At 52.6% G+C, this 27872-nt stretch overlaps 1 protein-coding gene across 1 annotated transcript in view; it reads left to right on the forward strand.

Moving 5' to 3' along the window:
- Positions 1 to 14340: 14340 nt before the first annotated feature.
- vps45 (vacuolar protein sorting 45 homolog) overlaps positions 14341 to 27872 on the forward strand; it is an 87018-nt gene continuing 73486 nt past the window's right edge. The window contains 2 exon segments of the mRNA XM_072490669.1: positions 14341 to 14502; positions 26290 to 26424. Coding sequence (XP_072346770.1) covers positions 14410 to 14502; positions 26290 to 26424 — 228 coding nt within the window. The 5' untranslated portion in view covers positions 14341 to 14409.

Consider the following 27872-nt stretch of genomic DNA (forward strand, 5'->3'; position numbering starts at 1 on the left):
GGGATTGGAATGGGATTGGGATTAGAATGGGATTGGGATTGGAATGGGGTTAGGATTAGAATTGGATTGGGATTGGAATGGGATTGGGATTGGAATGGGATTGGGATTGGAATGGGGTTAGGATTAGAATTGGATTGGGATTGGAATGGGGTTAGGATTGGAATGGGATTGGGATTGGAATGGGGTTAGGATTGGAATGGGATTGGGATTGGAATGGGATTGGGATTGGAATGGGGTTAGGATTAGAATGGGATTGGGATTAGAATGGGGTTGGGATTGGAATGGGATTGGGATTGGAATGGGGTTAGGATTAGAATGGGATTGGGATTAGAATGGGGTTGGGATTGGAATGGGATTGGATTAGAATGGGATTGGGATTGGAATGGGGTTAGGATTGGAATGGGGTTAGGATTAGAATGGGATTGGGATTGGAATGGGGTTAGGATTGGAATGGGATTGGGATTAGAATGGGATTGGGATTGGAATGGGATTGGGATTGGAATGGGGTTAGGATTAGAATTGGATTGGGATTGGAATGGGGTTAGGATTAGAATTGGATTGGGATTGGGATTGGAATGGGATTGGGATTGGAATGGGGTTAGGATTAGAATTGGATTGGGATTGGGATTGGAATGGGATTGGGATTGGAATGGGGTTAGGATTAGAATGGGATTGGGATTAGAATGGGGTTGGGATTGGAATGGGATTGGGATTGGATTAGAATTGGATTGGGATTGGAATGGGATTGGAATGGGATTGGGATTGGAATGGGGTTAGGATTAGAATGGGATTGGGATTAGAATGGGGTTGGGATTGGAATGGGATTGGAATGGGATTGGGATTGGATTAGAATTGGATTGGGATTGGAATGGGATTGGGATTGGAATGGGGTTAGGATTAGAATGGGATTGGGATTAGAATGGGATTGGGATTGGAATGGGATTGGGATTGGAATGGGGTTGGGATTGGAATGGGGTTAGGATTAGAATGGGATTGGGATTGGAATGGGGTTAGGATTAGAATGGGATTGGGATTAGAATGGGGTTGGGATTGGAATGGGATTGGAATGGGATTGGGATTGGATTAGAATTGGATTGGGATTGGAATGGGATTGGGATTGGAATGGGGTTAGGATTAGAATGGGATTGGGATTAGAATGGGGTTGGGATTGGAATGGGATTGGGATTGGAATGGGATTGGGATTGGAATGGGATTGGGATTGGAATGAGATTGGATTAGAATTGGATTGGGATTGGAATGGGATTGGGATTGGAATGGGGTTAGGATTAGAATGGGATTGGGATTGGAATGGGATTGGATTGGAATTGGATTGGGATTGGAATGGATTGTATTGGGCTGGGTTTGATTGAATTGGATTGGACTGGGGTGGAATGGACTGGGTTGGATTGGTCTGGACTGGGTTGGATTGGTCTGGGTTGGATTGGTCTGGGTTGGATTGGACAGGGTTGGAATGGACTGGACTGGTCTGGGTTGGATTGGATTGGACTGGAATGGACTGGGTTAGATTGGACTGGGTTGAATTGGACTGGCTTGGATTGGTCTGGGTTGGATTGGATTGGACTGGGTTGGATTGGACTGGGTTGGATTGGACTGGGGTGGAATGGACTGGGTTGGATTGGACTGGGTTGGGTTGGACTGGGTTGAATTGGATTGGACTGGGTTGGATTGGACTGGGTTGGATTGGATTGGACTGGGTTGGATTGGATTGGACTGGGTTGGATTGGACTGGGTTGGAATGGACTGGGGTGGAATGGATTGGACTGGGTTGGAATGGACTGGGGTGGAATGGACTGGGTTGGATTGGACTGGGTTGGATTGGACTGGGTTGGATTGGACTGGGTTGGATTGGACTGGGTTGGATTGGACTGGGGTGGATTGGACTGGGGTGGATTGGACTGGGGTGGATTGGACTGGGGTGGATTGGATTGGATTGTGTTGGACTGGGGTGGAGTGCACTGGGGTGGAATGGACTGGGTTGGATTGGACTGGGTTGGATTGGACTGGGTTGGATTGGTCTGGGTTGGAATGGACTGGGGTGGAATGGACTGGGTTGGATTGGACTGGGTTGGGTTGGACTGGGTTGGGTTGGATTGGACTGGGGTGGATTGGATTGGGGTGGATTGGACTGGGGTGGATTGGACTGGGGTGGATTGGATTGGATTGTGTTGGACTGGGGTGGATTGGACTGGGGTGGAATGGACTGGGTTGGATTGGACTGGGTTGGATTGGTCTGGGTTGGATTGGATTGGACTGGGGTGGATTGGACTGGGGTGGAATGGACTGGGTTGGATTGGTCTGGGTTGGATTGGATTGGACTGGGTTGGATTGGTCTGGGTTGGATTGGATTGGATTGGACTGGGTTGGATTGGACTGGGTTGGAATGGACTGGGTTGGGTTGGAATGGACTGGGGTGGAATGGACTGGGTTGGAATGGACTGGGTTGGATTGGTCTGGGTTGGAATGGACTGGGTTGGATTGGTCTGGGTTGGATTGGAATGGACTGGGGTGGATTGGACTGGGGTGGAATGGACTGGGGTGGAATGGACTGGGGTGGAATGGACTGGGTTGGATTGGTCTGGGTTGGATTGGTCTGGGTTGGATTGGTCTGGGTTGGATTGGTCTTGGTTGGAATGGACTGGGTTGGAATGGACTGGGTTGGAATGGACTGGGTTGGATTGGTCTGGGTTGGATTGGACTGGGTTGGATTGGCCTGGGTTGGATTGGATTGGACTGGGTTGGATTGGATTGGACTGGGTTGGATTGGATTGGACTGGGGTGGAATGGACTGGGTTGGATTGGTCTGGGTTGGATTGGATTGGACTGGGTTGGATAGGACTGGGTTGGATTGGTCTGGGTTGGATTGGATTGGACTGGGTTGGATTGGACTGGGTTGGAATGGACTGGGTTGGAATGGACTGGGTTGGAATGGACTGGGTTGGGTTGGACTGGGTTGAATTGGACTGGGTTGGATTGGCCTGGGTTGGATTGGATTGGACTGGGTTGGATTGGATTGGACTGGACTGGATTGGATTGGACTGGGTTGGATTGGATTGGACTGGACTGGATTGGACTGGACTGGGTTGGATTGGTCTGGGTTGGATTGGATTGGACTGGACTGGGTTGGATTGGACTGGACTGGGTTGGATTGGTCTGGGTTGGATTGGATTGGACTGGGTTGGATTGGACTGGGGTGGAATGGACTGGGTTGGATTGGACTGGGTTGGGTTGGACTGGGTTGAATTGGACAGGGTTGGATTGGCCTGGGTTGGACTGGGTTGGATTGGTCTGGGTTGGATTGGATTGGACTGGACTGGACTGGGTTGGACTGGTTTAGATTGGTCTGGGTTGGATTGGATTGGACTGGGTTGGATTGGACTGGGGTGGAATGGACTGGGTTGGATTGGACTGGGTTGGACTGGGTTGAATTGGATTGGGTTGGACTGGGTTGAATTGGACAGGGATGGATTGGCCTGGGTTGGATTGGATTGGACTGGGTTGGATTCGACTGGACTGGGTTGGATTGGTCTGGGTTGGATTGGATTGGATTGGACTGGACTGGACTGGACTGGGTTGGATTGGACTGGGTTGGATTGGTCTGGGTTGGATTGGTCTGGGTTGGATTGGATTGGACTGGGTTGTATTGGACTGGGTTGGATTGGACTGGGTTGGGTTGGACTGGGTTGGATTGGACAGGGTTGGGTTGGACTGGGTTGGATTGGACAGGGTTGGATTGGACTGGGTTGGATTGGACTGGGTTGGATTGGATTGGACTGGGTTGGATTGGCCTGGGTTGGATTGGATTGGACTGGACTGGGTTGGATTGGTCTGGGTTGGATTGGATTGGACTGGGTTGGATTGGACTGGGTTGGATTGGTCTGGGTTGGATTGGATTGGACTGGGTTGGATTGGTCTGGGTTGGATTGCATTGGACTGGGTTGGATTGGTCTGGGTTGGATTGGATTGGACTGGGTTGGATTGGACTGGGGTGGAATGGACTGGGTTGGATTGGACTGGGTTGGGTTGGACTGGGTTGAATTGGACAGGGTTGGATTGGCCTGGGTTGGATTGGATTGGTCTGGGTTGGATTGGTCTGGGTTGGACTGTGTTGGACTGGACTGGGTTGGATTGGATTGGATTGGACTGTGTTGGATTGGACTGGACTGGGTTGGGTTGGACTGGACTGGGTTGGATTGGTCTGGGTTGGATTGGTCTGGGTTGGATTGGTCTGGGTTGGACTGTGTTGGATTGGACTGGACTGGGTTGGGTTGGACTGGACTGGGTTGGGTTGGACTGGACTGGGTTGGATTGGACTGGGTTGGATTGGACTGGGGTGGAATGGACTGGGTTGGGTTGGACTGGGTTGAATTGGATTGGGTTGGACTGGGTTGAATTGGACAGGGTTGGATTGGCCTGGGTTGGATTGGATTGGACTGGGTTGGATTGGATTGGACTGGGTTGGATTGGACTGGGTTGGATTGGTCTGGGTTGGATTGGATTGGATTGGACTGGACTGGACTGGGTTGGATTGGACTGGGTTGGATTGGATTGGACTGGGTTGGATTGGATTGGACTGGGTTGTATTGGACTGGGGTGGAATGGACTGGGTTGGATTGGACTGGGTTGGATTGGACTGGGTTAGATTGGTCTGGGTTGGATTGGATTGGACTGGGGTGGAATGGACTGGGTTGGATTGGACTGGGTTGGACTGGGTTGAATTGGATTGGGTTGGACTGGGTTGAATTGGACAGGGATGGATTGGCTTGGTTTGGACTGGGTTGGATTGGATTGGATTGGACTGGACTGGATTGGTCTGGGTTGGATTGGATTGGACTGGACTGGACTGGACTGGGTTGGATTGGAATGGACTGGGTTGGATTGGAATGGACTGGGTTGGATTGGAATGGACTGGGTTGGATTGGAATGGACTGGGTTGGATTGGACTGGGTTGGATTGGTCTGGGTTGGATTGGATTGGTCTGGGTTGTATTGGACTGGGGTGGAATGGACTGGGTTGGATTGGACTGGGTTGGGTAGGACAGGGTTGGATTGGACTGGGTTGGATTGGACTGGGTTGGATTGGACTGGGTTGGATTGGACTGGACTGGATTGGACTGGACTGGACTGGACTGGGTTGGATTGGACTGGGTTGGATTGGTCTGGGTTGTTTGGATTGGACTGGGTTGGATTGGTCTGGGTTGGATTGGATTGGACTGGGTTGGATTGGTCTGGGTTGGATTGGTCTGGGTTGGATTGGATTGGATTGGACTGGGTTGGATTGGACTGGGGTGGAATGGACTGGGTTGGGTTGGACTGGCCTGGGTTGGATTGGTCTGGGTTGGACTGGATTGGACTGGGTTGGATTGGACTGGGGTGGAATGGACTGGGTTGAATTGGATTGGGTTGGACTGGGTTGAATTGGACAGGGTTGGATTGGCCTGGGTTGGACTGGGTTGGATTGGACTGGGTTGGGTTGGACTGGGTTGAATTGGATTGGGTTGGACTGGGTTGAATTGGACAGGGTTGGATTGGCCTGGGTTGGATTGGGTTGGATTGGATTGGACTGGGTTGGATTGGATTGGACTGGGTTGGATTGGACTGGACTGGGTTGGATTGGACTGGGTTGTATTAGACTGGTGTGGAATGGACTGTGTTGGATTGGACTGGGTTGGGTTGGACTGGGTTGGATTGGACAGGGTTGGATTGGCCTGGGTTGGATTGGATTGGACTGGGTTGGATTGGACTGGACTGGGTTGGATTGGTCTGGGTTGGATTGGACTGGGTTGGATTGGACTGGGTTGGATTGGACTGGGTTGGATTGGCCTGGGTTGGATTGGATTGGACTGGGTTGGATTGGACTGGACTGGGTTGGATTGGTCTGGGTTGGATTGGATTGGACTGGACTGGATTGGACTGGACTGGACTGGATTGGACTGGAATGGACTGGGTTGGATTGGACTGGGTTGGATTGGATTGGACTGGACTGGACTGGGTTGGATTGGACTGGGTTGGATTGGATTGGACTGGGGTGGATTGGACTGGGGTGGATTGGACTGGGTTGAGTTGGACTGGGTTGGATTGGACAGGGTTGGATTGGATTGGTCTGGGTTGGATTGGTCTGGGTTGGATTGGATTGGACTGGACTGGGTTGGATTGGTCTGGGTTGGATTGGATTGGACTGGACTGGGTTGGATTGGACTGGACTGGGTTGGATTGGACTGGACTGGGTTGGATTGGACTGGACTGGGTTGGATTGGACTGGGTTGGATTGGTCTGGGTTGGATTGGATTGGACTGGGTTGGATTGAACTGGGGTGGAATGGACTGAGTTGGGTTGGACTGGACTGGGTTGGATTCGACAGGGTTGGATTGGATTGGTTTGGACTGGACTGGACTGGACTGGGTTGGATTGGACTGGACTGGGTTGGATTGGACTGGACTGGGTTGGATTGGACTGGGTTGGATTGGATTGGACTGGGTTGTATTGGACTGGGGTGGAATGGACTGGGTTGGATTGGACTGGGTTGGGTTGGACTGGGTTGGGTTGGACTGGGTTGGATTGGACAGGGTTGGATTGGCCTGGGTTGGATTGGATTGGACTCGGTTGGATTGGATTGGATTGGACTGGACTGGACTGGACTGGGTTGGATTGGTCTGGACTGGGTTGGATTGGTCTGGACTGGGTTGGATTGGTCTGGACTGGGTTGGATTGGTCTGGGTTGGACTGGACTGGGTTGGATTGGACTGGACTGGACTGGACTGGACTGGGTTGGGTTGGATTGGTCTGGGTTGGATTGGATTGGACTGGGTTGGATTGGACTGGGGTGGAATGGACTGGGTTGGAATGGACTGGGTTGGGTTGGACTGGGGTGGAATGGACTGGACTGGATTGGACTGGGGTGGAATGGACTGGGGTGGAATGGACTGGGGTGGAATGGACTGGGGTGGAATGGACTGGGGTGGAATGGACTGGGTTGGAATGGACTGGGTTGGATTGGACTGCGTTGAATTGGATTGGATTGGACTGGGTTGGATTCGACAGGGTTGGATTGGCCTGAGTTGGATTGGATTGGCCTGGGTTGGATTGGACTGGACTGGGTTGGATTGGTCTGGGTTGGATTGGATTGGACTGGATTGGACTGGACTGGACTGGGTTGGGTTGGATTGGACTGGACTGGGTTGGATTGGACTGGGTTGGATTGGTCTGGGTTGGATTGGTCTGGGTTGGACTGGGTTGGATTGGACTGGGTTGGATTGGACTGGACTGGGTTGGATTGGACTGGACAGGGTTGGGTTGGATTGGACTGGGCTGAATTGGATTGGACTGGGTTGGATTGGATTGGATTGGATTGGACTGGATTAGTTTGGTGTATGCTTTATCGTTTATCTGCATCGTGTTGCAGTCCGTGTTACCCCAGGGTGAATAACACGACAGCCCCCAGCTCCCTCTCCCACTTCACTGACACCTCATCCACCAAGTCCAAATCCTCAGGTAGAATTCAAACATGAATACCGGACAAACTACCCTCCTCTGACCCCGCTAGCAAAAGGGACCTCTCCATCTGAGACATCGGGGGTTCCACGCGAAATGTCGGGAGGTCACCTCATCTGGATGCGCTGATTGAGTTCGGCCCCAATCGCCCGAACCTCTCCGACATTTCCTCCCAGCTGGCAAACCAGAAGGCACCAACTGGGCCCTTCCTCGATACGGCCCCAAGCTTAAAGTGCTGCCTCAACTGCCTGCCTGTCCTGAAGGTGGACACGACCACAGTTTCGGGGAGTACCTCGCTGGAGAAAGAATAGACCTCCTCGCACCATCTCACCTCTACCAACACTACATGGGACCCGGGTCACTGCACCACCTTCTCAGCATTGGCCAACCCAATTGTAATGAAGCTAATTCGACAAAGGCCCCCTGGCCGTCTGTCCCTTTGAAGAACTGCCCCGCAGGGTCCGCGGGGCCTTGCCTGCCCCAGAAAACACCTACTGACCCTCACAAGAAAAGATTTAGGGAGGAATACAGGAAAAGAAACAGAACTCTGGGGCGAAGGGGCAGCACGGTGGCGCAGTGGGTTAGCCCTGCTGCCTCACGGTGCCGAGATCCCAGGTTCGATCCCGGCCCCGGGTCACTGTCCGTGTGGAGTTTGCACATTCTCCCCCCTGTTTGCATGGGTTTCGCCCCCACAACCCAAAGATGTGCAGGGTAGGTGGATTGGCCTCGCTAAATTGCCCCTTAATTAGAAAAAGTGAATTGGGTACTCTTAAAAAAAAAAAAAAAAATGTTTTAAAGGAAGAAATCTTGGGAAAATATTCATTTTAATAAACTGATTGCTACACACCAAGGGCAGGAGAAAGGATTGGATTTGTTTATTGTTACGTGTACCGAGGTACAGTGAAAAGTATTTTTCTGCGAGCAGCTCAACAGATCATTAAGTACATGGGAAGAAAAAAAAATACACAATAGAACATACAGTGCAGAAGGAGGCCATTCAGCCCATCGACTCTGCACCAACCCTCACTTCCACCCTATCGTCGTAACCCAATAGACCCTCCTAACCTTTTGCTGGTCACTAAGGGCAATTTATCGTGGCCAAACCACCTAACCGGACTGTGGGAGGAAACCGGAGCACCCGGAGGAAACCCACGCACACACGGGGAGGACGTGCAGACTCCGCACAGTCAGTGACCCACCGGGGAATCAAACCTGGGACCCTGGCGCTGTGAAGCCACAGTGCTAGCCACTGCGCTACCATGCTGTCCACTTTACAAGTGCAAGCATGACCTGGACAATGGGTAAAATAGTTCACTGTTCAAAAAAGTGGTTTCATTCAATCTTGCAGCACAGAAGGAGGCCACCAATCTCTTTTTCTGCCCCTTCGCCCCCTTTCTCCACGATACCGCTCCTCAAGAGAACTACCCAAATCATCCCATTTCTCCATGATTCTGCCCCTTAGAGAACCCAAATCATCCCCTTTCTCCATGATTCTGCTCCTCAGAGAACCCAAATCATCCCCTTTCTCCATGATTCTGCCCCTTAGACAACTGCGTTAAGCATTCCCTTTCTCCATCATTAGTTGCTTCCTTCATCGGCTTGGCCCACCTTACATGGGGTCACCACCATTGCTGGCTGATGACTTTTGCATCAAACATCATCTTGGGATTTGGCGGGTGGTTTTACAGCTGTACGTTGTCCTTCCCCCCACTAACCTTCCGTCCGCTACCCAGGCTGGAGACCGGTACTTGCTAATCTACCTGTACCTGTGGCTGGATTCATTCATAGCCAGCAAGTGCTGGAGTGGGGCTCGGACACGGGGTCTTCCAGGTGAGAGACAGGGCACCTACCCACTGAGACACTTCAGCTCCCTCCTCTTTATTGTCACAAGTAGGTTTACGTTAACACTGCAGTGAAGCTACTGTGAAAATCCCCTAGTCGCCACACTCCGGCGCCTGTTCGGGTACACGGAGGGAGAATTCAGAATGTTCAATTCAGCACGTCTTTCGGGACTTGTGGGAGGAAACCGGAGCACCCGGAGGAAACCCACGCAGACACGGGGAGAACGTGCAGACTCCGCACAGACAGTGACCCAAGCTGGGAATCGAACCTGGGACCATGGCGCGGTGAAACAACGGTGCTAACCGCCGTGCTACAATTATTTCTTCCTCACCATTTAATTTTGAATTGTTGAGGTTTCCCCGGCCACCCTTTCCCGATAGTGCAAATGCAGATCACAATGTGCGAATTGGCCACGCTAAATTGCCCCTCAATTGGAAAAAAATAATTGGGTCATCTAAATTTATTTTTTTAAATTTGACACCAATGGGGAGTGTAGTAAGAAGTCTTCCAACACCAGGTTAAAGTCCAACAGGTTTTTTGGAATCACTAGCTTTCGGAGCTCTGCTCCTTCATCAGGTGAATGAAGAGGTGGGTTCCAGAAACATTTATATCGACAAAGTCAATGATGCAAGATGATACTTTGAATGGGGAGGCCCAATTTTCCTGTTAAGTCGTGCGGAAGGTTGCACCGGCCTTGTTCTGTACTGGGTCCTGAGCCTGGAAGTGAACCTCAGGGTGACTGAAACATTGACTACATCATTTTATTGCTCAACCTTAGCTGCTCCAAAGGTGTGGGATAGAAACAGAGAAGACTAGACACGCCCAGCAGCAAGCAGCAGTTCAGGAGGCAATTATTGAAAGAGAGAAGAAAGTTAGAGTTTCAGGTTTCTGAGAGCAATCAGGAGAATGGTGGCGGTTTCCTTCTCCTCAAGGAGACTTACTGAGGCACCAGAGGGGCTTTTATGTTCATCTGGCAGTTTTCATGTTTCTTAAAAATATCACCAGCTCAAATACACAAGATTATTCGATTTTATACACCGGGATCGGGGGGGGGGGGGGAGGAGCGGGGTGCTCGCTCACAGCCTCTGGGCTACCCATTCCGTCAGACGACTGCTGGACCAACACTTTGCAAAGGTAAAAGACTGAGCCTACCTTTCTGAATCGTGTTCCACACCTCGACCTGCTCCGCACTCACTGACTGACGAATTCTTCAGGTGTAATTGTCATTGCACAAGCAAAGAAATGAGCCACTTTGCCCACAGCACGTTCATGCAAAGGCAAGGGAGTTAACTGCACTTTTAAATAGTTTCGCTGCTGTTTGTTCTGAGAGGAACAACGGCAGGAAAACTCCCCCGCTCTTCGTTCTCCAGTGTGATGGGATCTTTCACACTAGCTTGACGGGCAATAAATTGTTGGGCCTGGATCGTGCACTGGAGTCGGGCTTGAACACACGTCCTCAACCCAGGTTTACATATCATTAAGAGCAATGATACAGGTTATCAGAACCGAGGTTACAGCGCACCAGGAGCTCTCTGTCCCGTTTGGGTCTCCCTAACATAGAAAGGACACAGAGAATCTTAGAATTTACAGTGCAGAAGGAGGCCATTCAGCCCATCGAGTCTGCACCGGCCCTTGCAACATAGAAAATACAGCACAGAACAGGCCCTTCGGCCCACGATGTTGTGCTGAACCTTTGTCCTAGATTAATCATAAATAATCATTGAATTTACAGTGCAGAAGGAGGCCATTCGGCCCATTGAGTCTGCACCGGCTCTTGGAAAGAGCACCCTACCCAAACTCAACACCTTCACCCAACACCAAGGGCAATTTGGACATTAAGGGCAATTTATCATTGGCCAATTCACCTAACCCGCACATCTTTGGATTGTGGGAGGAAACCGGAGCACCCGGAGGAAACCCACGCAGACACGGGGAGGACGTGCAGACTCCGCACAGACAGTGACCCAAGCCGGAATCGAACCTGGGACCCTGGAGCTGTGAAGCAATTGTGCTATCCACAATGCTACCGTGCTGCCCTTGAGAACAAATATATCATTTAACCGTAATCCATGTACCTATCCAATAGCCGCTTGAAGGTCCCTAATGTTTCCGACTCAACTACTTCCACAGGCAGTGCATTCCATGCCCCCACTACTCTCTGGGTAAAGAACCTACCTCTGATATCCCTCCTATATCTTCCACCTTTCACCTTAAATTTATGTCCCCTTGTAATGGTTTGTTCCACCCGGGGAAAAAGTCTCTGACTGTCTACTCTATCTATTCCCCTGATCATCTTATAAACCTCTATCAAGTCGCCCCTCATCCTTCTCCGTTCTAATGAGAAAAGGCCTAGCACCCTCAACCTTTCCTCGTAAGACCTACTCTCCATTCCAGGCAACATCCTGGTAAATCTTCTTTGCACCTTTTCCAAAGCTTCCACATCCTTCCTAAAATGAGGCGATCAGAACTGTACACAGTACTCCAAATGTGGCCTTACCAAAGTTTTGTACAGCTGCATCATCACCTCACGGCTCTTAAATTCAATCCCTCTGTTAATGAACGCGAGCACACCATAGGCCTTCTTCACAGCTCTATCCACTTGAGTGGCAACTTTCAAAGATGTATGAACATCGACCCCAAGGTCTCTCTGCTCCTCCACATTGCCAAGAACTCTACCATTAACCCTGTATTCCGCGTTCATATTTGTCCTTCCAAAATGGACAACCTCACACTTTTCAGGGTTAAACTCCATCTGCCACTTCTCAGTCCAGCTCTGCATCCTATCTATGTCTCTTTGCAGCCGACAACAGCCCTCCTTACTATCCACAACCCCACCAATCTTTGTATCGTCTGCAAATTTACTGACCCACCCTTCAACTCCCTCATCCAAGTCATTAATGAAAATCACAAACAGCAGAGGACCCAGAACTGATCCCTGCGGTACGCCACTGGTAACTGGGATCCAGGCTGAATATTTGCCATCCACCACCACTCTCTGACTTCTATCGGTTAGCCAGTTTGTTATCCAACTGGCCAAATTTCCCACTATCCCATGCCTCCTTACTTTCTGCATAAGCCTACCATGGGGAACTTTATCAAATGCCTTACTAAAATCCATGTACACTACATCCACTGCTTTACCTTCATCCACATGCTTGGTCACCTCCTCAAAGAATTCAATAAGATTTGTAAGGCAAGACCTACCCCTCACAAAACCGTGCTGACTATCCCTAATCAAGCAGTGTCTTTCCAGATGCTCAGAAATCCTATCCTTCAGTACCCTTTCCATTACTTTGCCTACCACCGAAGTAAGACTAACTGGCCTGTAATTCCCAGGGTTATCCCTAGTCCCTTTTTTGAACAGGGGCACGACATTCGCCACTCTCCAATCCCCTGGTACCACCCCTGTTGACAGTGAGGACGAAAAGATCATTGCCAACGGCTCTGCAATTTCATCTCTTGCTTCCCATAGAATCCTTGGATATATCCCGTCAGGCCCGGGGGACTTGTCTATCCTCAAGTTTTTCAAAATGCCCAACACATCTTCCTTCCTAACAAGTATTTCCTCGAGCTTACCAATCTGTTTCACACTGTCCTCTCCAACAATATCGCCCCTCTCATTTGTAAATACAGAAGAAAAGTACTCTTTGGACAAGTACTTTGGAAAGAGCGTTCCACTTAAGCCCACGCCTCCACCCTCTCCCAGTAACCCCACCTAACCTTTTTTGGACACTTAAGGGGCAATTTATCATGGCCAATCCAACTAATCTGCACATCTTTGGACCGCGGGAGGAAACCGGAGCACCCGGAGGAAACCCACGCACACACGGGGAGAACGTGCAGACTTCGCATTGACAGAGCATTGGTTAACGGGTGACTTTTTTTTTTACAAGGATGAAGCCAAAAGTGACCAAAGAAGAAATACTGAAGTGTCCTGTGGGAAAGAGAAGACTGAAGCTCGACCTGACAGAAGTCCATCAATTGATGGAAGGGCTTGACAAGGGTGGATGGAGAGGAAATGGTTCAATTTGTGCGGCAAATCCACAAGTAGAGATCATCAACATAGAACAGGCACTAATACACCGAAGCAGGAGTTCTGGACAAACCTCTAAATGCAGAATGGGGTGGGAATGTGGAACTCACTCTCATGGGGGAGGAAGTGGGCTAAGATGAGGAGCAGGGTTACATTTACAGGAAAAGATAGACGAGGGGGGAAAGGGATAGAAGGGCGGACTGATGGGGTGGGAAGAAGGTTCTGTACAACATGGGCAGCACGGTAGCACAGTGGTTAGCACTGTTGCTTCACAGCTCCGGGGATCCCAGGTTCGATTCCCCGCTGGGTCACTGTCTGTGCGGAGTCTGCACGTCCTCCCCGTGTCGGCGTGGGTTTCCTCCGGGTGCTCCGGTTTCCTCCCACAGTCCAAAGATGTGCAGGTTAGGTGGATTGGCCGTGCTAAACTGCCCTTAGTGTCCAAAAAAGGTTAGGTAGGGTTACTGGGTTACGGAGGAGATGTACACTTAGGTAGGGTGCTCTTTCCAAGGGCCGCTGCAGACTCAATGGGCCGAATGGCCTCCTTCTGCACTGTAAATTCTATGAACACAAACACTAGTATGGATCTGATGGGCTGAATTGCCTGTCTCTGGGGAAACCCCATGTTAACCAACACCTGGTACGATTTATTTCAGCTTTCCAGCTTTATTTTGAGCCAGTCAGCATGTTTATGCGCGATGGTCTTTATTCAGCTTTGAGTTTCAATCCACCCACTGTCTATTTGCTCTGATTAAGAGCCTGACCGCCCGCTTGACTGGGATCTGTAACTTGTCTATGAAACTATAAATCTACCTTCCAGCTGTGTTGACAACACAAAGCGGTTCAAGGTGGAGTCCGCCCGCCCGGCCAGAAACCGGCGCGCACGGCATGCCGGGCATTGTAGTCTGTACGCCGGCGCAGTGCCGTTGCCAGGGCGGGGCGGGGGCAGGCGCGGGGACTACATGTCCCAAGCTGCCCCGCGGCAGGGCCTGCCTTCAGCCTGAGGAGCGGCGGGCTGCAGCCGCCGCCATGAACGTGGCGCTGGCGGTCAAGCAGTATGTGGGCAAGATGATCGAGGAGAGCGGCCCCGGCATGAAGGTGCTGCTGATGGACAAGGAGACGGTGAGTCAGCCCCGCACCCCGGGGTGGGCCCCCCACCCTGTCAGCCCGCACCCAGGGGTGGCCCCCACCCTGTCAGCCCCGCCACCCCGGGGTGCCCCCCACCCTGTCCCCCCGCACCCCGGGGTGCCCACCACCCTGTCAGCCCCGCCACCCCGGGGTGCCCCCCACCCTGTCCCCCCGCACCCCGGGGTGCCCACCAACGGGATCAGCACTGTATCTGACCTGGGCGTGTTTGATGGGGACAGTGTAGAGGGAGCTTTACTCTGTATCTAACCCCGTGCTGTACCTGTCCTGGGCGTGTTTGATGGGGACAGTGTAGAGGGAGCTTTACTCTGTATCTAACCCCGTGCTGTCCCTGTCCTGGGAGTGTTTGATGGGGACAGTGTAGAGGGAGCTTTACTCTGTATCTAACCCCGTGCTGTCCCTGTCCTGGGAGTGTTTGATGGGGACAGTGTAGAGGGAGCTTTACTCTGTATCTAACCCCGTGCTGTACCTGTCCTGGGCGTGTTTGATGGGGACAGTGTAGAGGGAGCTTTACTCTGTATCTAACCCCGTGCTGTCCCTGTCCTGGGAGTGTTTGATGGGGACAGTGTAGAGGGAGCTTTACTCTGTATCTAACCCCGTGCTGTACCTGTCCTGGGAGTGTTTGATGGGGACAGTGTAGAGGGAGCTTTACTCTGTATCTAACCCCGTGCTGTACCTGTCCTGGGCGTGTTTGATGTGGACAGTGTAGAGGGAGCTTTACTCTGTATCTAACCCCGTGTTGTACCTGTCCTGGGAGTGTTTGATGGGGACAGTGTAGAGGGAGCTTTACTCTGTATCTAACCCCGTGCTGTCCCTGTCCTGGGAGTGTTTGATGGGGACAGTGTAGAGGGAGCTTTACCCTGTATCTAACCCCGTGTTGTACCTGTCCTGGGAGTGTTTGATGGGGACAGTGTAGAGGGAGCTTTACTCTGTATCTAACCCCGTGCTGTACCTGTCCTGGGAGTGTTTGATGGGGACAGTGTAGAGGGAGCTTTACTCTGTATCTAACCCCGTGCTGTACCTGTCCTGGGAGTGTTTGATGTGGACAGTGTAGAGGGAGCTTTACTCTGTATCTAACCCCGTGCTGTACCTGTCCTGGGAGTGTTTGATGGGGACAGTGTAGAGGGAGCTTTACTCTGTATCTAACCCCGTGCTGTACCTGTCCTGGGAGTGTTTGATGGGGACAGTGTAGAGGGAGCTTTACTCTGTATCTAACCCCGTGCTGTACCTGTCCTGGGAGTGTTTGATGTGGACAGTGTAGAGGGAGCTTTACTCTGTATCTAACCCCGTGCTGTACCTGTCCTGGGAGTGTTTGATGGGGACAGTGTAGAGGGAGCTTTACTCTGTATCTAACCCCGTGCTGTACCTGTCCTGGGAGTGTTTGATGGGGACAGTGTAGAGAGAGCTTTACTCTGTATCTAACCCCGTGCTGTACCTGTCCTGGGAGTGTTTGATGGGGACAGTGTGGAGGAAGCTTTACTCTGTATCTAACCCCGTGATGTACCTGTCCTGGGAGTGTTTGATGGGGACAGTGTAGAGGGTGCTTTACTCTGTATCTAACCCCGTGCTGTACCTGTCCTGGGAGTGTTTGATGGGGACAGTGTAGAGGGAGCTTTACTCTGTATCTAACCCCATGCTGTACCTGTCCTGGGAGTGTTCGATGGGGACAGTGTAGAGGGAGCTTTACTCTGTATCTAACCCCGTGCTGTACCTGTCCTGGGAGTGTTTGATGGGGACAGTGTAGAGGGAGCTTTACTCTGTATCTAACCCCGTGCTGTACCTGTCCTGGGAGTGTTTGATGGGGACAGTGTAGAGGGAGCTTTACTCTGTATCTAACCCCGTGCTGTACCTGCCCTGGGAGTGTTTGATGGGGACAGTGTAGAGGGAGCTTTACTCTGTATCTAACCCCGTGCTGTACCTGTCCTGGGAGTGTTTGATGGGGACAGTGTAGATGGAGCTTTACTCTGTATCTAACTCCGTGCTGTACCTGTCCTGGGAGTGTTTGATGGGAACAGTGTAGAGGGAGCTTTACTCTGTATCTAACCCCGTGCTGTACCTGTCCTGGGAGTGTTTGATGGGGACAGTGTCGAGGGAGCTTTACTCTGTATCTAACCCCGTGCTGTACCTGTCCTGGGAGTGTTTGATGGGGACAGTGTAGATGGAGCTTTACTCTGTATCTAACTCCGTGCTGTACCTGTCTTGGGAGAGTTTGATGGGGACAGTGTAGAGGGAGCTTTAATCTGTATCTAACCCCGTGCTGTACCTGTCCTGGGAGTGTTTGATGGGGACAGTGCAGAGGGAGCTTTACTCTGTATCTAACCCCGTGCTGTACCTGTCCTGGGAGTGTTTGATGGGGACAGTGTAGATGGAGCTTTACTCTGTATCTAACTCCGTGCTGTACCTGTCCTGGGAGAGTTTGATGGGGACAGTGTAGAGGGAGCTTTAATCTGTATCTAACCCCGTGCTGTACCTGTCCTGGGAGTGTTTGATGGGGACAGTGCAGAGGGAGCTTTACTCTGTATCTAACCCCGTGCTGTACCTGTCCTGGGAGTGTTTGATGGGGACAGTGTAGAGGGAGCTTTACTCTGTATCTAACCCCGTGCTGTACCTGTCCTGGGAGTGTTTGTTGGAGACAGTGTCGAGGGAGCTTTACCCTGTATCTAACCCCGTGCTGTACCTGTCCTGGGAGTGTTTGATTGGGACAGTGTAGAGGGAGCTTTACTCTGTATCTAACCCCGTGCTGTACCTGTCCTGGGAGTGTTTGATGGGGACAGTGCAGAGGGAGCTTCACTCTGTATCTAACCCCGTGCTGTATCTGTCCTGGGAGTATTTGATGTGGACAGTGCAGAGGGAGCTTTACTCTGTATCTAACCCCGTGCTGTACCTGTCCTGGGAGTGTTTGATGGGAACAGTGCAGAGGGAGCTTTACTCTGTATCTAACCCCGTGCTGTACCTGTCCTGGGAGTGTTTGATGGGGACAGTGCAGAGGGAGCTTTACTCTGTACCTAACCCCGTGCTGTACCTCTCCTGGGAGTGTTTGATGGGGACAGTGTGGAGGGAGCTTTACTCTGTATCTAACCCCGTGCTGTACCTGTCCTGGGAGTGTTTGATGGGGACAGTGTAGAGGGAGCTTTACTCTGTACCTAACCCCGTGCTGTACCTGTCCTGGGAGTGTTTGATGGGGACAGTGTAGAGGGAGCTTTACTCTGTATCTAACCCCGTGCTGTACCTGTCCTGGGAGTGTTTGATGGGGACAGTGTACAGGGAGCTTTACTCTGTATCTAACCCCGTGCTGTACCTGTCCTGGGAGTGTTTGATGGGGACAGTGTAGAGGGAGCTTTACTCTGTATCTAACCCCGTGCTGTACCTGTCCTGGGAGTGTTTGATGGGGACAGTATAGAGGGAGCTTTACTCTGTACCTAACCCCGTGCTGTACCTCTCCTGGGAGTGTTTGATGGGGACAGTGTAGAGGGAGCTTTACTCTGTATCTAACCTCGTGCTGTACCTGTCCTGGGAGTGTTTGATGGGGACAGTATAGAGGGAGCTTTACTCTGTACCTAACCCCGTGCTGTACCTCTCCTGGGAGTGTTTGATGGGGACAGTGTACAGGGAGCTTTACTCTGTATCTAACCCCGTGCTGTACCTGTCCTGGGAGTGTTTGATGGGGACAGTGTAGAGGGAGCTTTACTCTGTATCTAACCTCGTGCTGTACCTGTCCTGGGAGTGTTTGATGGGGACAGTGTAGAGGGAGCTTTACTCTGTATCTAACCCCGTGCTGTACCTGTCCTGGGAGTGTTTGATGGGGACAGTGTAGAGGGAGCTTTACTCTGTATCTAACCCCGTGCTGTACCTGTCCTGGGAGTGTTTGATGGGGACAGTGTAGAGGGAGCTTTACTCTGTATCTAACCCCGTGCTGTACCTGTCCTGGGAGTGTTTGATGGGGACAGTGTAGAGGGAGCTTTACTCTGTCCCTAACCGCGTGCTGTACCTGTCCTGGGAGTGTTTGATGGGGACAGTGTAGAGGGAGCTTTACTCTGTATCTAACCCCGTGCTGTACCTGTCCTGGGAGTGTTTGATGGGGGCAGTGTAGAGGGAGCTTTACTCTGTATCTGACCCCGTGCTGTACCTGTCCTGGGAGTGTTTGATGGGGACAGTGTAGAGGGAGCTTTACTCTGTATCTAACCCCGTGCTGCACCTGTCCTGGGAGTGTTTGATGGGGACAGTGTAGAAGGAGCTTTACTCTGTATCTAACCCCGTGCTGTACCTGTCCTGGGAGTGTTTGATGGGGACAGTGTAGAGGGAGCTTTACTCTGTATCTAACCCCGTGCTGTACCTGTCCTGGGAGTGTTTGATGGGGACAGTGTAGAGGGAGCTTTACTCTGTATCTAACCCCGTGCTGTACCTGCCCTGGGAGTGTTTGATGGGGACAGTGTAGAGGGAGCTTTACTCTGTATCTAACCCCATGCTGTACCTGTCCTTGGAATGTTTGATGGGGACAGTGTAGAGGGAGCTTTACTCTCTATCTAAACCCGTGCTGTACCTGTCCTGGGAGTGTTTGATGGGGACAGTGTAGAGGGAGCTTTACTCTGTATCTAACCCCGTGCTGTACCTGTCCTGGGAATGTTTGATGGGGACAGTGTAGAGGGAGCTTTACTCTGTATCTAACCCCGTGCTGTACCTGTCCTGGGAATGTTTGATGGGGACAGTGTAGAGGGAGCTTTACTCTGTATCTACCCCCGGGCTGTACCTGTCCTGGGAGTGTTTGATGGGGACAGTGTAGAGGGAGCTTTACTCTGTATCTAACCCCGTGCTGTACCTGTCCTGGGAGTGTTTGATGGGGACAGTGTAGAGGGAGCTTTACTCTGTATCTAACCCCGTGCTGTACCTGTCCTGGGTGTGTTTGATGGGAACAGTGTAGAGGGAGCTTTACTCTGTATCTAACCCCGTGCTGTCCCTGTCCTGGGAGTGTTTGATGGGGACAGTGTAGAGGGAGCTTTACTCTGTATCTAACCCCGTGCTGTACCTGTCCTGGGAGTGTTTGATTGGGGCAGTGTAGAGGGAGCTTTACTCTGTATCTAACCCCGTGCTGTACCTGTCCTGGGAGTGTTTGATGGGGACAGTGTAGAGGGAGCTTTACTCTGTATCTGACCTGCACTTTACCTGTCCTGGGAGTGTTTGATGGGGACAGTGTAGAGGGAGCTTTACTCTGTATCTAACCCCGTGCTGTACCTGTCCTGGGAGTGTTTGATGGGGACAGTGTAGAGGGAGCTTTACTCTGTATCTAACCCCGTGCTGTACCTGTCCTGGGAATGTTTGATGGGGACAGTGTAGAGGGAGCTTTACTCTGTATCTAACCCCGTGCTGTACCTGTCCTGGGAGTGTTTGATGGGGACAGTGGAGAGGGAGCTTTACTCTGTATCTAACCCCGTGCTGTCCCTGTCCTGGGAGTGTTTGATGAGGACAGTATAGAGGGAGCTTTACTCTGTGTCTAACCCCGTGCTGTACCTGTCCTGGGAGTGTTTGATGGGGTCAGTGCAGAGAGAGCTTTACTCTGTATCTAACCCCGTGCTGTCCCTGTCCTGGGAGTGTTTGATGGGGACAGTGTAGAGGGAGCTTTACTCTGTATCTAACCCCGTGCTGTACCTGTCCTGGGAATGTTTGATGGGGACAGTGTAGAGGGAGCTTTACTCTGTATCTAAGCCCGTGCTGTACCTGTCCTGGCAGTGTTTGATGGGGAGAGTGTAGAGGGAGCTTTACTCTGTATCTAACCCCGTGCTGTACCTGTCCTGGGAGTGTTTGATGGGGACAGTGTAGAGGGAGCTTTACTCTGTATCTGACCTGCACTTTACCTGTCCTGGGAGTGTTTGATGGGGACAGTGTAGAGGGAGCTTTACTCTGTATCTGACCTGCACTTTACCTGTCCTGGGAGTGTTTGATGGGGGCAGTGTAGAGGGAGCTTTACTCTGTATCTAACCCCGTGCTGTACCTGTCCTGGGAGTGTTTGATGGGGACAGTGTAGAGGGAGCTTTACTCTGTATCTAACCCCGTGCTGTACTTGTCCTGGGAGTGTTTGATGGGGACAGTGTAGAGGGAGCTTTACTCTGTATCTAACCCCGTGCTGTACCTGTCCTGGAGTGTTTGATGGGGACAGTGTAGAGGGAGCTTTACTCTGTATCTAACCCCGTGCTGTACCTGTCCTGGGAGTGTTTGATGGGGACAGTGTAGAGGGAGCTTTACTCTGTATCTAACCCTGTGCTGTACCTGTCCTGGGAGTGTTTGATGGGGACAGTGTAGAGGGAGCTTTACTCTGTATCTAACCCCGTGCTGTACCTGTCCTGGGAGTGTTTGATGGCGACAGTGTAGAGGGAGCTTTACTCTGTATCTAACCCTGTGCTGTACCTGTCCTGGGAGTGTTTGATGGGGACAGTGTAGAGGGAGCTTTACTCTGTATCTAACCCCGTGCTGTACCTGCCCTGGGAGTGTTTGATGGCGACAGTGTAGAGGGAGCTTTACTCTGTATCTAACCCCGTGCTGTACCTGTCCTGGGAGTGTTTGATGGAGACAGTGTAGAGGGAGCTTTACTCTGTTTCTAACCCCGTGCTGTACCTGTCCTGGGAGTGTTTGATGGGGACAGTGTAGAGGGAGCTTTACTCTGTATCTAACCCCATGCTGTACCTGTCCTGGGAGTGTTTGATGGGGACAGTGTAGAGGGAGCTTTACTCTGTATCTAACCCCGTGCTGTACCTGTCCTGGGAGTGTTTGATGGGGACAGTGTCGAGGGAGCTTTACTCTGTATCTAACCCCGTGCTGTCCCTGTCCTGGGAGTGTTTGATGGGGACAGTGTAGAGGGAGCTTTACTCTGTATCTAACCCCGTGCTGTACCTGTCCCGGGAGTGTTTGATGGGGACAGTGTCGAGGGAGCTTTACTCTGTATCTAACCCCGTGCTGTCCCTGTCCTGGGAGTGTTTGATGGGGACAGTGTCGAGCGAGCTTTACTCTGTATCTAACCCCGTGCTGTACCTGTCCTGGGAGTGTTTGATGGGGACAGTGTAGAGGGAGCTTTACTCTGTATCTAACCCTGTGCTGCACCTGTCCTGGGAGTGTTTGATGGGGACAGTGCAGAGGGAGCTTTACTCTGTATCTAACCCCGTGCTGTACCTGCCCTGGGAGTGTTTGATGGCGACAGTGTAGAGGGAGCTTTACTCTGTATCTAACCCCGTGCTGTACCTGTCCTGGGAGTGTTTGATGGAGACAGTGTAGAGGGAGCTTTACTCTGTATCTAACCCCGTGCTGTACCTGTCCTGGGAGTGTTTGATGGGGACAGTGTAGAGGGAGCTTTACTCTGTATCTAACCCCATGCTGTACCTGTCCTGGGAGTGTTTGATGGGGACAGTGTAGAGGGAGCTTTACTCTGTATCTAACCCCGTGCTGTACCTGTCCTGGGAGTGTTTGATGGGGACAGTGTCGAGGGAGCTTGACTCTGTATCTAACCCCGTGCTGTCCCTGTCCTGGGAGTGTTTGATGGGGACAGTGTAGAGGGAGCTTTACTCTGTATCTAACCCCGTGCTGTACCTGTCCCGGGAGTGTTTGATGGGGACAGTGTCGAGGGAGCTTTACTCTGTATCTAACCCCGTGCTGTCCCTGTCCTGGGAGTGTTTGATGGGGACAGTGTAGAGGGAGCTTTACTCTGTATCTAACCCGGTGCTGTACCTGTCCTGGGAGAGTTTGATGGGGACAGTGTAGAGGGAGCTTTACTCTGTATCTAACCCCGTGCTGTACCTGTCCTGGGAGAGTTTGATGGGGACAGTGTAGTGGGAGCTTTACTCTGTATCTAACCCCGTGCTGTACCTGTCCTGGGAGTGTTTGATGGGGACAGTGTAGAGGGAGCTTTACTCTGTATCTAACCCCGTGCTGTACCTGTCCTGGGAGAGTTTGATGGGGACAGTGTAGAGGGAGCTTTACTCTGTATCTAACCCCGTGCTGTACCTGTCCTGGGAGTGTTTGATGGGGACAGTGTAGAGGGAGCTTTACTCTGTATCTAACCCCGTGCTGTACCTGTCCTGGGAGTGTTTGATGGGGACAGTGGAGAGGGAGCTTTACTCTGTATCTAACCCCGTGCTGTACCTGACCTGGGAGTGTTTGATGGGGACAGTGTAGAGGGAGCTTTACTCTGTATCTAACCCCGTGCTGTACCTGTCCTGGGAGTGTTTGATGGGGACAGTGTCGAGAGAGCTTTACTCTGTATCTAACCCCGTGCTGTACCTGTCCTGGGAGAGTTTGATGGGGACAGTGTAGAGGGAGCTTTACTCTGTATCTAACCCCGTGCTGGACCTGTCCTGGGAGTGTTTGATGGGGACAGTGTAGAGGGAGCTTTACTCTGTATCTAACCCCATGCTGTACCTGTCCTGGGAGTGTTTGATGGGGACAGTGGAGAGTGAGCTTTACTCTGTATCTGACCTGCACTGTACCTGTCCTGGGAGTGTTTGATGGGGACAGTTTAGAGGGAGCTTTACTCTGTATCTAACCCCATGCTGTACCTGTCCTGGGAGTGTTTGATGGGGACAGTGTAGAGGGAGCTTTACTCTGTATCTAACCCCGTGCTGTACCTGTCCTGGGAGTGTTTGATGGGGACAGTGTAGAGGGAGCTTTACTCTGTATCTAACGCCGTGCTGTACCTGTCCTGGGAGTGTTTGATGGGCACAGTGTAGAGGGAGCTTTACTCTGTATCTGACCTGCACTTTACCTGTCCTAGAAGTGTTTGATGGGGACAGTGTAGAACGAGCTTTACTCTGTGTCTAGCCCCGTGCTGTACCTGTCCTGGGAGTGTTTGATGGGGACAGTGTAGAGGGAGCTTTACTCTGTATCTGACCTGCACTGTACCTGTCCTGGGAGTGTTTGATGGGGACAGTGTAGAGGGAGCTTTACTCTGTATCTAACACCGTGCTGTACCTGCCCTGGGAGTGTTTGATGGGGACAGTGTAGAGGGAGCTTTACTCTGTATCTAACACCGTGCTGTACCTGTTCTGGGAGTGTTTGATGGGGACAGTGTAGAGGGAGCTTTACTCTGTATCTAACCCCGTGCTGTACCTGTCCTGGGAGTGTTTGATGGGGACAGTGTAGAGGGAGCTTTACTCTGTATCTAACCCCGTGCTGTACCTGTCCTGCGAGTGTTTGATTACACCGTGCTGTACCTGTCCTGGGAGTGTTTGATGGGGACAGTGTAGAGGGAGCTTTACTCTGTATCTAACACCGTGCTGTACCTGCCCTGGGAGTGTTTGATGGGGACAGTGTAGAGGGAGCTTTTCTCTGTATCTAGCTCCGTGCTGTACCTGTCCTGGGAGCGTTTGATGGGGATAGTGTAGAGGGAGCTTTACCCTGTATCTAACCCCGTGCTGTACCTGTCCTGGGAGTGTTCGATGGGGACAGTGTAGAGGGAGCTTTACTCTGTATCTAACCCCGTGCTGTACCTGTCCTGGGAGTGTTTGATGGGAACAGTGTAGAGGGAGCTTTACTCTGTATCTAACCCTGTGCTGTACCTGTCCTGCAAGTGTTTGATGGGGACAGTGTGGAGGGAGCTTTACTCTGTATCTAACCCCGTGCTGTACCTGTCCTGGGAGTGTTTGATGGGGACAGTGTAGAGGGAGCTTTACTCTGTATCTGACCTGCACTGTACCTGTCCTGGGAGTGTTTGATGGGGACAGTGTAGAGGGAGCTTTACTCTGTATCTAACACCGTGCTGTACCTGCCCTGGGAGTGTTTGATGGGGACAGTGTAGAGGGAGCTTTACTCTGTATCTAACCCCGTGCTGTACCTGTCCTGGGAGTGTTTGATGGGGACAGTGTAGAGGGAGCTTTACTCTGTATCTAACCCCGTGCTGTACCTGTCCTGGGAGTGTTTGATGGGGACAGTGTAGAGGGAGCTTTACTCTGTATCTAACACCGTGCTGTACCTGCCCTGGGAGTGTTTGATGGGGACAGTGTAGAGGGAGCTTTACTCTGTATCTAACACCGTGCTGTACCTGTCCTGGGAGTGTTTGATGGGGACAGTGTAGAGGGAGCTTTACTCTGTATCTAACCCCGTGCTGTACCTGTCCTGGGAGTGTTTGATGGGGACAGTGTAGAGGGAGCTTTACTCTGTATCTAACCCCGTGCTGTACCTGTCCTGGGAGTGTTTGATGGGGACAGTGTAGAGGGAGCTTTACTCTGTATCTAACACCGTGCTGTACCTGCCCTGGGAGTGTTTGATGGGGACAGTGTAGAGGGAGCTTTACTCTGTATCTAACACTGTGCTGTACCTGTCCTGGGAGTGTTTGATGGGGACAGTGTAGGGGGAGCTTTACTCTGAATCTAACCCCGTGCTGTCCCTGTCCTGGGAGTGTTTGATGGGGACAGTGTAGCGGGAGCTTTACTCTGTATCTAACCCCGTGCTGTATCTGTCCTGGGTGTGTTTGATGGGGACAGTGTAGAGGGAGCTTTACTGTGTATCTAACCCCGTGCTGTACCTGTCCTGGGAGTGTTTGATGGGGACAGTGTCGAGGGAGCTTTACTCTGTATCTAAGCCCGTGCTGTACCTGTCCTGGGAGTGTTTGATGGGGACAGTGTAGAGGGAGCTTTACTGTGTATCTAACCCCGTGCTGTACCTGTCCTGGGAGTGTTTGATGGGGACAGTGTAGAGGCAGCTTAACTCTGTATCTAACCCCGTGCTGTACCTGTCCCGGGAGTGTTTGATGGGGACAGTGTAGAGGGAGCTTTACTCTGTATCTAACCCCGTGCTGTACCTGTCCTGGGAGTGTTTGATGTGGACAGTGTAGAGGGAGCTTTACTCTGTATCTAACCCCGTGTTGTACCTGTCCTGGGAGTGTTTGATGGGGACAGTGTAGAGAGAGCTTTACTCTGTATCTAACCCCGTGCTGTACCTGTCCTGGGAGTGTTTGATGGGGACAGTGTAGAGGGAGCTTTACTCTGTATCTAATCCCATCCTGTACCTGTCCTGGGAGTGTTTGATGTGGACAGTGTAGAGGGAGCTTTACTCTGTATCTAACCCCGTGCTGTACCTGTCCTGGGAGTGTTTGATGGGGACAGTGTAGAGGGAGCTTTACTCTGTATCTAACCCCGTGCTGTACCTGTCCTGGGAGTGTTTGATGGGGACAGTGTAGAGGGAGCTTTACTCTGTATCTAACCCTGTGCTGTACGTGTCCTGGGAGTGTTTGATGGGGATAGTGCGGAGGGAGCTTTACTCTGTATCCCCGTGCTGGACCTGCCCTGGGAGTGTTTGATGGGGACAGTGTAGAGGGAGCATTACTCTGTATCTAACCTGTGCTGTACCTGTCCTGGGAGTGTTTGATGGGGACAGTGTAGAGGGAACTTTACTCTGTATCTAACCCCGTGCTGTACCTGTACTGGGAGTGTTTGATGGGGACAGTGCAGAGGGAGCTTTACTCTGTATCTAACTCCGTGCTGTACCTGTCCTGGGAGTGTTTGATGGGGACAGTGCAGAGGGAGCTGGGAGTGTTTGATGGGGACAGGGCGGAGGCAGGGTGGCGGAGGCAGGGTGGCGGGGGCAGGGTGGCGGGGGCAGGGTGGCGGGGGCAGGGTGGCGGGGGCAGGGTGGCGGGGGCAGGGTGGCGGGGGCAGGGTGGCGGGGGCAGGGGGGCGGGGGCAGGGTGGCGGGGGCAGGGTGGCGGGGGCAGGGGGGCGGGGGCAGGGTGCTGATACGGGGGGCTGGGTTGGAAGCAGTGTGTGAACGTTCTGATTCCTCTTGCAGACCAGCATCATCAGTATGGTGTACACACAGTCCGAGATCCTCCAGAAGGAAGTTTACCTCTTTGAGCGAATCGAATCCACCAACCGCGAGACTATGAAGCACCTGAAAGCGATCTGCTTCCTGCGGCCCACCAAGGTGAGTGTCGCCCGCCCGCAGCCGACCCCACAATGTGGGCATGCAGCCCACTCCCCGTGTCCTTCCCGGGCCGACCACATACATCTGGTTCAGAAGCCAGCTGAGAGTGAGGGAGCTACAACATTAATGAGAATTGGGGTACATGAGTCACACGGGGGAGTTGGGCCGGGCGGCGAGGTGACTGCTTGGGCGGGGGTTGGAGGGGGTTAGGTGGTCGGTTCGATGAGGGTTTGGGGGAGTAAGGGCAGGGTTAGGGCCAGATGTTGTGTGTGTTACGCGGTGCGTGGTTCGTTCCCACAGGGCGGGGGTTGGTGCCGCGGGGCGGGGGTCGGTCCTGCGGGTCGGGGACCGTTCCCGCGGGGCGGGGGTTGGTGCCGCGGGGCGGGGGAGCAGTCCTGCGGGGTGCGGTTAGTGTTAGGTGCTGTGCATGTACTGTGGCGTGAGGGTCAGTACTGGGTTTTGCACTTGTGGTATGTTTTAAGTGTTGTACACGGCTCTGGTTGGGGGTGAGGTGCGGGTACGGCTCTGGTTGGGGGTGAGGTGCGGGTGTGGCTCTGGTTGGGGGTGAGGTGCGGGTGTGGCTGTGGTTGGGGGTGAGGTGCGGGTATGGCTGTGGTTGGGGGTGAGGTGCGGGTATGGCTGTGGTTGGGGGTGAGGTGCGGGTATGGCTGTGGTTGGGGGTGAGGTGCGGGTACGGCTCTGGTTGGGGGTGAGGTGTGGGTACGGCTCTGGTTGGGGGTGAGGTGCGGGTACGGCTGTGGTTGGGGGTGAGGTGCGGGTACGGCTGTGGTTGGGGGTGAGGTGCGGGTATGGCTGTGGTTGGGGGTGAGGTGCGGGTATGGCTGTGGTTGGGGGTGAGGTGCGGATACGGCTCTGGTTGGGGGTGAGGTGCGGGTACGGCTGTGGTTGGGGGTGAGGTGCGGGTACGGCTGTGGTTGGGGGTGAGGTGCGGGTACGGCTGTGGTTGGGGGTGAGGTGCGGGTACGGCTGTGGTTGGGGGTGAGGTGCGGGTACGGCTGTGGTTGGGGGTGAGGTGCGGGTATGGCTGTGGTTGGGGGTGAGGTGCGGGTATGGCTGTGGTTGGGGGTGAGGTGCGGGTACGGCTCTGGTTGGGGGTGAGGTGTGGGTACGGCTCTGGTTGGGGGTGAGGTGCGGGTACGGCTGTGGTTGGGGGTGAGGTGCGGGTACGGCTGTGGTTGGGGGTGAGGTGCGGGTATGGCTGTGGTTGGGGGTGAGGTGCGGGTATGGCTGTGGTTGGGGGTGAGGTGCGGATACGGCTCTGGTTGGGGGTGAGGTGCGGGTACGGCTGTGGTTGGGGGTGAGGTGCGGGTACGGCTGTGGTTGGGGGTGAGGTGCGGGTACGGCTGAGGTTGGGGGTGAGGTGCGGGTACGGCTGTGGTTGGGGGTGAGGTGCGGGTACGGCTGTGGTTGGGGGTGAGGTGCGGGTA

This window comes from Scyliorhinus torazame, chromosome 26, assembly GCF_047496885.1.
Source record: "Scyliorhinus torazame isolate Kashiwa2021f chromosome 26, sScyTor2.1, whole genome shotgun sequence".
In the NCBI taxonomy this organism is placed as follows: domain Eukaryota; kingdom Metazoa; phylum Chordata; class Chondrichthyes; order Carcharhiniformes; family Scyliorhinidae; genus Scyliorhinus; species Scyliorhinus torazame.